Source organism: Procambarus clarkii, chromosome 24 (genome assembly GCF_040958095.1).
Source record: "Procambarus clarkii isolate CNS0578487 chromosome 24, FALCON_Pclarkii_2.0, whole genome shotgun sequence".
Classification (NCBI taxonomy): domain Eukaryota; kingdom Metazoa; phylum Arthropoda; class Malacostraca; order Decapoda; family Cambaridae; genus Procambarus; species Procambarus clarkii.
Window position 1 is genome coordinate 12,865,752 of NC_091173.1, and position 12,868 is coordinate 12,878,619.

Sequence of the window (12,868 nt, forward strand, 5' to 3'; positions counted from 1 at the left end):
GTGGCCTTAGTAACCGGTTGTGACCTTAGTAATGAGCTGTGACCTTATTAACCAATTGTGTTCCTTGTCACAAGTGAACACAATAAACAATCAAACGTCAGAACAACTAACCGGCTTCTTTAAACAAAAACAACACATGATCCGAACACAACGAACCCATCACTCGAACACAAGCACACGCACCAAACCAAATATGAACATTACCATTCGTTCAGAATACCAAAACGAAGACAACCTCAAAATATGCCAAGAAATATATTAAAACGACGCGAGGAAAAAGGCAAAATAATCACAGCTCACGTGAGAACGCAATATAATGACATTATTTCATTGCTATGTGTGAAAAATACAATGAGGAATGCAAGAAAAATACAATGGAATATCAAAAATACAAATATATAAACGCGAATAACAGGAATAATAATAAAAAGTAATAGAAATAATACACTTAAAAATTTTGATTCAGTAGAGGACACAGTTGAATCCGAGGGCAAGGCGTGGAGGCCGGGGGCAAGGCGTGGAGGCCGGGTAGCCAGGCGTGGAGGCCGGGTAGGAAGGCGTGGAGGCCGGGTAGCCAGGCGTGGAGGCCGAGAGCAAAGCGTGGAGGCCGGGGGCAAGACGTGGAGGCCGGGTAGCAAGGCGTGGAGGCCGGGTAGCAAGGCGTGGAGGCCGGGTAGCAAGGCGTGGAGGCCGAGAGCAAAGCGTGGAGGCCGGGGGCAAGACGTGGATGCCGGTAGCAAAGCGTGGAGGCCGGGAGCAAGGCGTGGAGGCCGGGTAGCAAGGCGTGGAGGCCGGGTAGCAAGGCCTGGAGGCCGGGTAGCAAGGCCTGGAGGCCGGGTAGCAAGGCCTGGAGGCCGAGTAGCAAGGCGTGGATGTCAGGAGCAAGGCGTGGAGGCCGGGAACCAGGCCTGGAGGCCGGGAGCAAGGCGTGGAGGCCGGGTAGCAAGGCCTGGAGGCCGAGTAGCAAGTCGTGGATGTCAGGAGCAAGGCCTGGAGGCCGGGAGCAAGGCGTGGAGGCCGGGTAGCAAGGCCTGGAGGCCGGGAACAAGGCCACAGGGTAACCACCATCTACACTACGGGGGAACACAGCCACCCAGCTACCCCCAGGAACAACACCAGGGGCCCAGACGCGGGAGGTAATTATAACCCATCAACAAATGAGACGTTTTTGCTCCCTCAAAAAAAGAAAAAAAAGACTAACAGCCATGGAAGATAGTGCTAAGAAACACATGTATAGCCCAAGCCGAGTAATTAAATCAAGCCTCATTACAGTGTGGTTGTTGTATGTATTGAACACAAAGGGAACGGGTAGTTGATAGTGGTATAAGGGGGTAGATTGTGGGGGGGGGGGGGTAGATTGTGGGGGGGGGGGGGTAGATTGTGGGGGGGGGGGGTAGATTGTGGGGGTTAATGGGGGGTGTAATCATATTTCCCTTGACTTACTCCTGCTTTCTCCCCCCCCCCCCTCCCCCCTCCACATGACATACACCTTCCCCCCCCCCCTCCTCCTTTCCCCTCTCTTTCTCAAAGATAAGAAAATGTAATTACAGCAGTCTCCGCATCGATAGCTTCTAATTGCACAGTAAATTATCTGCAGCCGATATCAACTTTGCTCTTCATCTCTGATGTATACAGAATTATGATACTTGCGCGTCCTAAGTGAATGATGCCGCCGAATACGCACTTATTTCATTGCATTCATTTCACTGCATTCATTTACTTCAAAACTTCAATCCAAACAACGAAGCAACACTAACGCGAGCGTGGTAATTTAAACTCCAGGTCATGTCGCAATGTTTTAGTCAATAAAATATAAAGTTAATTACACTAATAATCCTTGTAATAATACTTACACAAGGCTCTAATAAGCAAATGAAAATTCGAGTTTAATTATGATTGATCACCTGTAAAAAATGACCCCTGGAACAATAGGTCGAAACTCCTTACGTTTGTAATAAAGTATTAAGACATATTCATCCACAATTAAGGCTCTTCCAGCTCTGGGGAGCGTTTCAAGGACACGTCCGGCGTTACCTCTCTGGATGGCGACACTGTGGCGCTGGAACAGGACGCTGGCAGCTTGTAAACACAGATAATGTAATTATCTGTAATTAGCAATAATAACGTATTATTATTGATAATGTAATTAAGAACATTTGTGGCATTATTAAATACAATTCAACTGAAATATTTATATAGATACATCGCTTCATACTTCCGAAATTATGAAGTCATCTATAACAGTATACAAATGTCGGGGCATTAGGGAAATTAAAATAACTAACATTGACGTTTTAAGCAAACATTTGAACGGTATCAAAAGAAAAACAATATATGACAGAAAGCGTTCAGAGAAATCTTTCTAATACTAAATCTTCTTTATCTCAAAGATCACATCATTTACTAACACCAAATCACCAGCAGAGAGATCGTGACAAGCATCACAGAAATGATAAGATACAGCTCCATAAGAGATTATATAGCCGAAGAACTACATATCAAACACATCCAATTATCAATAGCCAGCTGGCACTTACTATCGCCAGCCGACCAATGGAAATGCAAGGTTAGACTACCTAATCTCATCGACAATGTAGCACCTCATCTCCCCCTTATCCTACGTGGTATACTGCCACTTTTGGCAACTTTGTATTCACTTTCCTCTCTTCCTCTGAAGATGATGAAGAGTGCTTCAGCCAAACGTGTCCTATAGTAGCACAGGCCAGCCCCATCAATATTGTAAAAAGGAGCATTGATGAGTTAATTTTTTCAACTTGTTTCCGAAGTGAAAAAGACCATTAGTAATATATCCTTTTGCTTATATCCAATAACCCAAGTCTACAAGAACAGACTTCCAAAATACACTATTTTATATAAGTGCAAACTGGCAGTTCAGTTCCCCTGGTATTGAACTGTCAGATGTATGGTACCCTGGCGGATCAGGTTCGATTCCTTGGGGGGATCATAGTTTACAGCTGTACATTGCCTTAGAGCCCATTCAAGCTGAAAAACACATATGTAATTTCGTTTACAGAAAACGCACATGTAAAGCCACCATTGCTCTAAGACCTCGTCTAGCTCTGCAGAGGTGGGTACGTGCCCAAGACAAAGCAAGCATTTCCTCTCTGGACTGCGACACTGAGGCGCTGAAACAAGACACCGACCGCTCTTCAGTCTCTGCTTAACCTCTTTTAAGAATATCAGTGCACATTTCACCCCAGGCGTCAGGGGTCTCAGAGCCTATATTAAAATTATATATCACAATGAAATCCACCGCTCCTGTGCCAGGTAAGTCCACTACGGGCTCACCATAGCCCGTGCTACTTGGAACTTGTTCCGAGTAGCTGAATCTATAACAACAACAACAATGAAATCACAATGGCATGAGCGATATAGCCATGAAAATCATTTTGAGACAATGGAACCATCGTGGCCGAGTCGGTTAAGGCAGGTGTAGCAGAGGCAGAAAGAAATGGTATTTTTTTTTTTTACCTGCTTCCACTATTTACCTAGCAGTAAATAGGTAACAGGGAGTTCGTCACCTGTTATGGGCTGCAACCTGGGGAGGTGTGTATGTGTGTGTGTGTGTGTGTGTATGTGTGTGTGTGTGTGTGTGTGTGTGTGTGTGTGTGTGTGTGTGTGTGTGTGTGTGTGTGTGTGTGTGTGTGTGTGTGTGTGTGTGTGACATAAATAAATAGTGGACAGGGTAGAGAACACATAGTTCTGGAGTCAGTATATTAGACAGACGGTTAAAAAGGCGGAGCCCAAGAGCAAACACCTCCATTCTGCAGACACAAATAGTAAATGCTTGATTGGTGTGCCATTTAAGTGCTGGGACCCTCCAATGAAAAACACTCAGCACAAAAATATCAAAATTCAGATATATGGGGTCGTGGAGGTCGCAAATGGGGGATTCAACCCACGTTAAAGATGGTACAGAGGGGACGACTACAACCAACTTATGATAGTACCCTACCACCCATTACTCACCCTGCAAAGTAGAGAAAAACGATTCCCAAGCATCTCCCCCCCCCCTCCTATCCCCTCAACCTCGGACAATATACACACAAAGGTGCATAGTAATAATTCAATTACTTATCTTAATCTACAAAATAAATGTTACACAAATAACGAACATAAGTAAAACAAAGAACAAAATGAAGACATCGATACTGCGTTCCAAAAAATATATACAACAACAAAGGCGGCCCACCAAACCACAAGAGATGCATTAGATAAAGAGACGGACGCAGGAGGCTGCTAAACAAAGGAATGACAGAACAGATAATCAATGCAAATGGGGTGATGCACACGCGGACGCAGCCATTGACGCACACGGACTCGAGAGACGCACGTGGACGCAACCAGAGACTAAGGCAATAGCTGAGAGGAGCGTCGGAGAGGAAGTGTCACGGTGGCCACGTCTAGCAACACACACACACAACACACACACACACACACACACACACACACACACACACACACGAGAATGGAAATGTAATGCATTAGGAAGTGATGTGGTGGAGGCTGACTCCATACACAGTTTCAAGTGTAGATATGATAGAGCCCAACAGGCTCAGGAATCTGTACACCTGTTGATTGACGGTTGAGAGGCGGGACCAAAGAGCCAGAGCTCAACCCCCGCAAACACAACTAGGTGAGTACAACTAGGTGAGTACACACACACACACAGATGTCAATCTACAAGAAAGAGGAAAGACAGAAACTGTTAAACTATACCCCTCATATCAATAACAAGTAGCCCCTGCAAGTTGCTCGGGGCTGATCCGAAGGTAGCTGGTAGAACATTTGGTACTAATCAGTTTTGTCTCAAGGCACTAACACGGTTTTTGGTAAAATAAAATCTTGATAAACTTGCAGGAGTTCTAGTAGAAGACAGAAATCAACCAAGAGAGAGAAGGATGGGCAGACTGCACATTCATAGACTGTCAGAAAGCATTTGATATGGTCCCACAAGAAGCAGGCTGGTGTATCGGAAAGTCTTTAGGTGGGTCAGAGTCTCTCTCTCAGGGAGGAAACAAAGGGTCACAGTGAGGCCAGAGACATCAGAATGGAGAGTGGAGTACCACAAGGGTCAGTTTTAGAACCCATGCTGTTATATATATATATATATATATATATATATATATATATATATATATATATATATATATATATATATATATATATATATATATATATATATATATATATATGTCGTACCTAATAGCCAGAACGCACTTCTCAGCCTACTATGCAAGGCCCAATTTGCCTAATAAGCCAAGTTTTCATGAATTAATTGTTTTTCGACTACCTAACCTACCTAACCTAACCTAACCTAACTTTTTCGGCTACTTAACGAAACCTAACCTATAGAGATAGGTTAGGTAGAGTTGGTTAGGTTCGGTCATATATCTACGTCAATTTTAACTCCAATAAAAAAAAATTGACCTCGTACATAATGAAATGGGTAGCTTAATCATTTCATAAGCAAAAAATTAGAGAAAATATATTAATTCATGAAAACTTGGCTTATTAGGCAAATCGGGCCTTGCATAGTAGGCTGAGAAGTGCGTTCTGGCTATTAGGTACGACATATATATATATATATATATATATATATATATATATATATATATATATATATATATATATATATATATATATATATTATATATATATATATATATATATATATATATATATATATATATATATATATATGTCAACAACCTGGCAGGAAATTCGCTCCTTCATATCAATCTTTGCAGATGATGCAAAACTGATGAAAGTCAGGATAGAGATAGATAGTGAGGCATTGCAAACGTATTGGAACGAGTGCGAAGGCCAGTAGAGCAGTGTAGGACGAAGGGAAGACATTCTTCAATCAGAAAAGGAGAAAGACCTGGGAGAAGACACGACCTCAAATCTGATGGAAGAGGCTCACATTAGCAGAATAACAACAGCTGCATATGACATACTGGCTAACATCCGTGTATCCTTCAGAAATCTGGACAAATATCTTTCAGGGTCTTATATACTATGAAGGTGAGACCCACTCTTGAATATGCATCCCCAGCATGGAACCCTTACCTGAAAAATGACAAGAAGAAAATTTCCAGAGCTTGGATTGCAACAAAACTCGTTCCCGAGCTGAAGGGATTAAGCTACAAAGAAACACTGAGAGAATTGGACCTATGAAAATGGAGGAGTGATAGAATCTTATCTGTTATCATATCCCCTAAAGAAAACTGATAAATTAGGCAACGCAGCATTGTTCAAAGTTAGGAACAGTAGAACGAGGGATAATAGATGGAAACTAGAGACGTAAATGAGTCACAGGGACGTCAGAAAGAACTTGTGTTCAGAGTTAGAACAGAGTTCAGAGTTAGAACAGAGTTCAGAGTTAGAACAGAGTTCAGAGTTAGAACAGAGTTCAGAGTTAGAACAGAGTTCAGAGTTAGAACAGAGTTCAGAGTTAGAACAGAGTTCAGAGTTAGAACAGAGTTCAGAGTTAGAACAGAGTTCAGAGTTAACTTGTTAAAAGTGGAATAGGGCTTTGAAGCCGATTCGATTCAAAGTTTTAAATTAACATGTGATAAAAACGTGAAAACTGAGTCATTGCATTAATCTAAGAGCGTTCGGAAAGCGGGGCCCAGGAGCCTGTAGATCCTTCCCTGCAAGCACATCTAGGTGAGTACACACTCAAGTGTGAACTCACCTAAATACTTAGTACCTGAACGAGCCACAGATACATTAGAAATAACTTTTTCGTCGTCAGAGTAGTTAACAAATGAAATTCATTATGAAGTGATGGAGACTAACTCCATACTCGGTTTCAAATGTAGATATGATACAGCCCAACTGGCTCAGAAAAATTGTACACCAGTTAATTGATGGTTGAGAGGCGGGACCAAGGAGCCAAAGCTTAACCCCCGCAAGCACAACTAGGCGAGTACACACAAGGAAATACCAATAAAGAACATTTTATAAACGTAAGATTGCTGGAAATGACGAAAGAACAGAGGTCTGGGTGAGAGGTGAGAAAGGGGAGAAGTTAGAGATTGAGAGAGAGAGGGGGAAGAGAGAAATAGAGGAAGAGATGAGAGAGATGTGAGATGCGAGAGGGGGAGAGGTGAGAGAGGGAGGGGGCAAGAGGTGAGGGGAAAATAGGGACCTAGGGATGGGGAAGAAGTATGAGAGAGACGGGAGACTTAGGGATTGAGAGTAAGAAAGATCGAGAGGAAAAAGAGACAGCAAGAGAGAGAGTGAGGAATGACATAGTGACAAGCAAGAAAGTGAAGAAACAGAGAGGGAGGAGAGAGAGAAGAGAGAAAGAGACGAGGGATGCTCGGTCCAGCCATCTCATCTCCAATACCAATTAAATCAATAAGTGTAACTGGCGACTGTGGTGCGATGGTGGGTGGTGGTGGGTGTGGGGTGGGGGAGGGGGTAGGGGGTGTGGGCAGTCGTTGATGTGGGGGGGGGGTAGAGTGGGGGGTAGAGTGGGGGGAAGGGGGGGTTAGCAGGGAGGGGCAGTGTGGCCGGAGTCCTAATTCACAGAAATAATTATCTTAAATTGCTCTTGATCAAAGGATAACCACTTTAGATAATGACTTCCATAAACTGATTACTAAGAACACATTCCGATCCCTTTATGCCAAAATGTATACGTTTTTGGTCAGTACAGGAACTCGCGTAAAGCTTCAGCAACACAATAAAGCTCTTTGAATATCTATAATTACAACACTGACAAAACAAAACAGTATATGATATGTAAACATTCAAAGAAGACCGAGACGACGTAGTGACGGGGGGATGGGGATACGAGGGGGTGGAGATCTGTCCGTCGAGGGCTCGTTGATTGATCGCAACGTTGTTAGTTTCCCCGCTGCTCAAGAGATGGCGGGCACCTCAACTCCATGGGTGCTCAACAGATGGCGCACACCGCCCCAACCTCGGGTCCAGGGAGCATCAGCAAGCGGCTGTTGCAAGGCACGCGTGCTGCCTGCCAAGTTCCGATGCCTTAGACGCCCTCGCGGGGAATTTGCTGGAATTGGGTTATATTCCAAGATTTCGGAGTTTATTACCGCCGCCATTACAGCGTGGTAGTAAAAGCAGAGAGTAGTGGGGCTGTGTTGAGTTGCCACTATAGTACGCTTGCGCGGGACGAGGGCGTAACATGTGCAGGGATAACCATATTTATCCTCACTCGCAAGAGCGTGGAAAATGCAGTATTCAAGGCTACAGTATATTAAGAATGTTGAAAGATTTGTCAATATTCTTCAAGTCAATTTATCAAGTCCGAATCAATTTATCAAACTAAACGGCTAAAACAGGAACTGAACACATCAGTAATAAATGTGTTCGAGTGCATGGGGGGAGTTGTGTAAAACCCTCGTTTGTGCCTCGGAGAGGCTGCAGGATCCAGTAAGTTCAGTAGAACTTCGGTTTCAACTCCTTTTCCATGTCGTAGCTCAGTCGATTAAGGCAGCGTCTGGGATGCTCTCGGACGCAAGTTCGAATCCTCGTCACGGCCCTTGTGGATTTGTACATCAGTAATAAGACCTGATTTTGCTAGAGGAAGCATACGAGTACTCATGATCTCACGAGCGTGTGTACTCACCTAGATGAACTTGCGTTCCTACCCCCCCCCCCCCATAACATGACAGAAGAGAGAATCTTTCTGTTGTTATAGATCCAGCTACTCGGAATAAGTTCCAAGTAGCACGGGCTATGGTGAGCCCGTAGTGGACCTACCTGGCCGAGAATCTTTCGTGTCAGCAAATTTAACAACTCTCAGGTTCTTTGCAAGACTACACAAGCATCACTAAAGTATTGGAGAGAACAAGAGGAACTGGAAATATAGTAAGCGCAGCGGCACTGGAAGCAGTAGGAGGAGGAGGAGCAGTGTGTGAACAAGATAACTGGTTTGTTGAAAGGCGAGTTATATGTCAAGGAGACGAAGGGAATTAGTGAGAGTTTTTAAGTAGAGATATGAAGGAAGGCGAAGCTGAGGGAACAAATCCACAAGGGCCGTGACGAGGATTCGAACCTGCGTCCTGGAGCATCCCAGACACTGCCTTAATCGACTGAGCTAGGGATGCTCCCGGACGCAGGTTCGAATCCTCGTCACGGCCCTTGTGGATTTGTTCATTTGATGCATCACGTTATTGTGATCTCTGTGTGTGGCGAAGCTGAGGGTTTCTGGTGCGGGAAGCAGACTTAGGATGAAAAGTTATTTTAGCTCAAGAGTCGGCGATTGATAAAATTGAGGGGAGAGCCAAGACGAGAGTACGACTTGTAAACTCGAAAAAAATTGTCGAATCAAGAAACTGCGGTTCGGAGATGCGTAAGCACAGATGACTGATTGATAAAGATTAAGCCACCCAAAAGGTGGCACGGGCATGAATAGCCCGTAAGTGGTGGTGGCCCTATTGAGCCATTACCAGTATCAAGAGCTGATACTGGAAATCTGTGGAGGTGCGACTGCACCCTGCGTGACGGGAGATGTCTCCCGTCGTAAGCACAGAGGATCAGGGAATCGATAAAAACACTTCAGAGGAGGATATCAGGAAAAGAAATGACTATATAGCACTGTGCATAGGCTTGCGGTAGACAGAGTGATAAGCTAGCTCGGTTTTCATGATTTACATTTCCCCTTGTCCCTCACCACCTCTCTTGCCTTAAAACGGCTTTCCCCTCTTTTTGCTGCTAGTGTATTACGCGCTCACTATAGCCCGTGCTACATAGAAATTTTGTTCAGAGTAGCTGAAAATAAATCAACAACATTTTGTTGCTCAATTCCGACTTTATTAGGGCTCCAAGAAGGACCGAAACGTTGCTACTTTCATTTTATTTCACATGTGTAGGTTGGATGATCTTTGTTGAAGTCCAGTTGCAATATCTTAGATCACATCTGTAGACTGTCTAGTTCATTGTACATTGTATTTCAGTCCTCATTATCGTCAGCAAACATTGATAGGCTAAGCCTACTTCCTACTTTGAGTCGTATACGCATATTAGGAACATGATGGGCCCCTGCTACTGACCCTTGAAGTCCTCCACTCATTATCTCTCACCATTCTCATCTTACTCATTATCTCTCACCATTCTCATCTTACTGTAATACGTAGCCCTTTTCTTTCTGAAGGGTAATTCACCCAAATTAGCAAAACCAGATCCACCACCCAACTACATTAGTTTACACAAGAGTAGTTTGTTAAGAACAAGTGTCAAAAGCTTCTTGGCAATGCAGTAAAATGCAGTTAGTAAAAGTTAGTAAACGATGGCACAACCTAGTTGTGTTATGCTATTTTTTATGCTATAGTTATGCTATTTTTTTTATTCAAAACTCGACCCAATTAGCAACAAATCCCAACACCAACAAATACTGGCTTGCAAATTATATTAAGTTGCGAAAATATTATTATCAAATTTATTATTATCAAATATTGTTATCAAATTTATTATTATCAAATATTATTATCAAATTTATTATTATCAAATATTATTATCAAATTTATTATTATCAAATATTATTATCAAATTTATTATTATCAAATATTATTATCAAATATTATTATCAAATTTATTATCAAATATTATTATAAAACACTATATCAAGTTGCTGAAAATATTATCCTGGCCTTTTAAGCTGGTCCTGAATGTTCTTGCACTCCTCAAGGGCCACAGTATATCCAAGGAACCCAAGTGGTACTATAGTGGCAAGAAATGAGGATGAATATAGATGAATACCATAGATGAGTCAAGAAAGACGCTGAAGCACACGTGCCGTCTTCCATCCTAACAACATCACTACAATGGAGCTAGAAACAAAAGCATAACTTTAACCGGAGTCAATTGAGTAAATGAATAATAAAAAAAAATTTAAGAGGAAGTATCTCCTGTCGAATATAATATATCACATGTTGATTAATTAACACTTTAATCTATTGTTGCAAGGCATAGCTTGCCCCTTTAAATGCTGATTTAATTAACTTGTATAAGCCTTTAATAATGATCACTAATCACCAAATGTTACGTCTTCTACTATTATTAGGAATTTAAAGGGATAAAATAACGATAAATGAACAGAACAAAATGCGGACTAGTGAACAGGACAAAATGCGGACTAGTGAACAGAATAAAATGCGGTCTAGTGAACAGAATAAAATGCGGTCTAGTGAAGAGGATAAAATAGTTAAATGAACAGGACAAATCCGGATAAATGAACTGGACAAAAATGTCCAATTAACTTGGACAATTAACTTAAGGTCTATTAAGGTCTTATCCGCCTTGTGGGTTTCTAGGGGTCGCAATCAAGTTACCAAGCTTACAACCGGTTATCAAGGCCCCAACCGGTTATTAAGGCCCCAACTGATTAATAAGGCCCCCAACCGGTTATTAAGGTCACAACTAGCTTAATGACCAACTTGCAAGTATAATTCCAATAAAACTTAGGATGAAAATAAACTTTCGTATGTGCGCTCACCTAGTAGTGCTTGCGTGTGTGTTTACTATTTGTGCCTGCACAATCGATCTATTAGCTCTTGGACTCCGCCTTTCTAACCAGTCTATTTTCCCCTCTGTGATGTCTACTATATTATATATATATATATATTATATATATATATATATATATATATATATATATATATATATATATATATAAACACACATCCCCAGGAAATAGCCCGTAGCAGCTGTCCAACTCCCAGGTACCTATTTACTGCTAGGTGGACAGGGGCATCAGGGTGAAAGAATTTCCATTTGTTTCTGCCTCAGCCGGGAATCGAACCCTTACCCTTAGGACTACGACCCCTGAGCGCTGTCCCCTCATCCCCGAAACCCCTTTGTGTGTGTGTGTGTGTGTGTGTGTGTGTGTGTGTGTGTGTGTGTGTGTGTGTGTGTGTGTGTGTGTGTGTGAGAACCATTCAGGGTTCAAGCTATAGTCTGGGAGCCGGTCGGCCGAGCGGACAGCACGCTGGACTTATGATCCTGTGGTCCCGCGTTCGATTCCGGGCGCCGGCGAGAAACAATGGGCAGAGTTTCTTTCACCCTATGCCCCTGTTACCTAGCAGTAAAATAGGTACCTGGGTGTTAGTCAGCTGTCACGGGCTGCTTCCTGGGGGTGGAGGCCTGGTCGAGGACCGGGCCGCGGGGACACTAAAGCCCCGAAATCATCTCAAGATAACTTTACTAACTCGCCAGTATATTTTGTTCCAATGATATACAGTATCTCACCAAGAAGTATAACCCCAATGGTGTCGGTGTTATACACACCAGAGCTACTTTAGTCGTGGTTTACGTGTGAGTTATAATGGCACCGAACCCCTCTCAAGTTCCTATCTCTGTATCTACTTCTACAGTGCTCTTAAGAAGTAGATACAGAGAAGTAGATTTATGTCCCCTCCCCCCTCTCTTAACTTCACGCTCAGTTACTGCACAAAGTGAGATCTCCGGCTCCCTCGTACACTCTGTATTGTCTTTTCGTCATAGCGGTTGTGCCCTCAAGAATGTAAAAGGCTTATATAATGCAAAGAGCTGTGTTCTGCCGGAGCCTCAGCCAGTCCATCGAGACAAAGACTGAGGGGCAGATATAGCCCAAGCTGCTTTGTCCCCTTTGAGATGTCTCTTATTGTCTCAATAAACTCACTTGAACTTGAGACGAAGACTGTTAATGATATATGTCTCGAGTGACATACCCCGTGAACATAAAGAGCATATAAAGTGTATAAGACACTGCAGAAGGTCTACTGGCCTATACAAAGGCACCTGCAAATTATATGTCCCCTTTGCTTCTCACCTTTCTCTAGCCTATTTATTGCCTGCATTTACTTCCTCATCACTTACGGGCTATTCATGC

General features: G+C 42.9%; 1 protein-coding gene and 1 long non-coding RNA gene across 2 annotated transcripts in view; both read right to left on the reverse strand.

Moving 5' to 3' along the window:
- Positions 1-462: 462 nt before the first annotated feature.
- On the reverse strand, positions 463-1,068 carry LOC123752113 (uncharacterized). The gene has a single exon (XM_045734178.1). It carries the CDS (start codon positions 1,066-1,068, stop codon positions 463-465), a length of 606 nt encoding a protein of 201 aa, XP_045590134.1.
- A 715-nt stretch (positions 1,069-1,783) lies between these two features.
- The window catches only part of LOC138368185 (uncharacterized), a 42,443-nt gene continuing 31,358 nt past the window's right edge, over positions 1,784-12,868 (reverse strand). Inside the window, exon 3 of the long non-coding RNA XR_011229518.1 lies at positions 1,784-2,105. This is a non-coding gene — a long non-coding RNA (uncharacterized lncRNA). The remainder of the gene's footprint in view (positions 2,106-12,868) is intronic.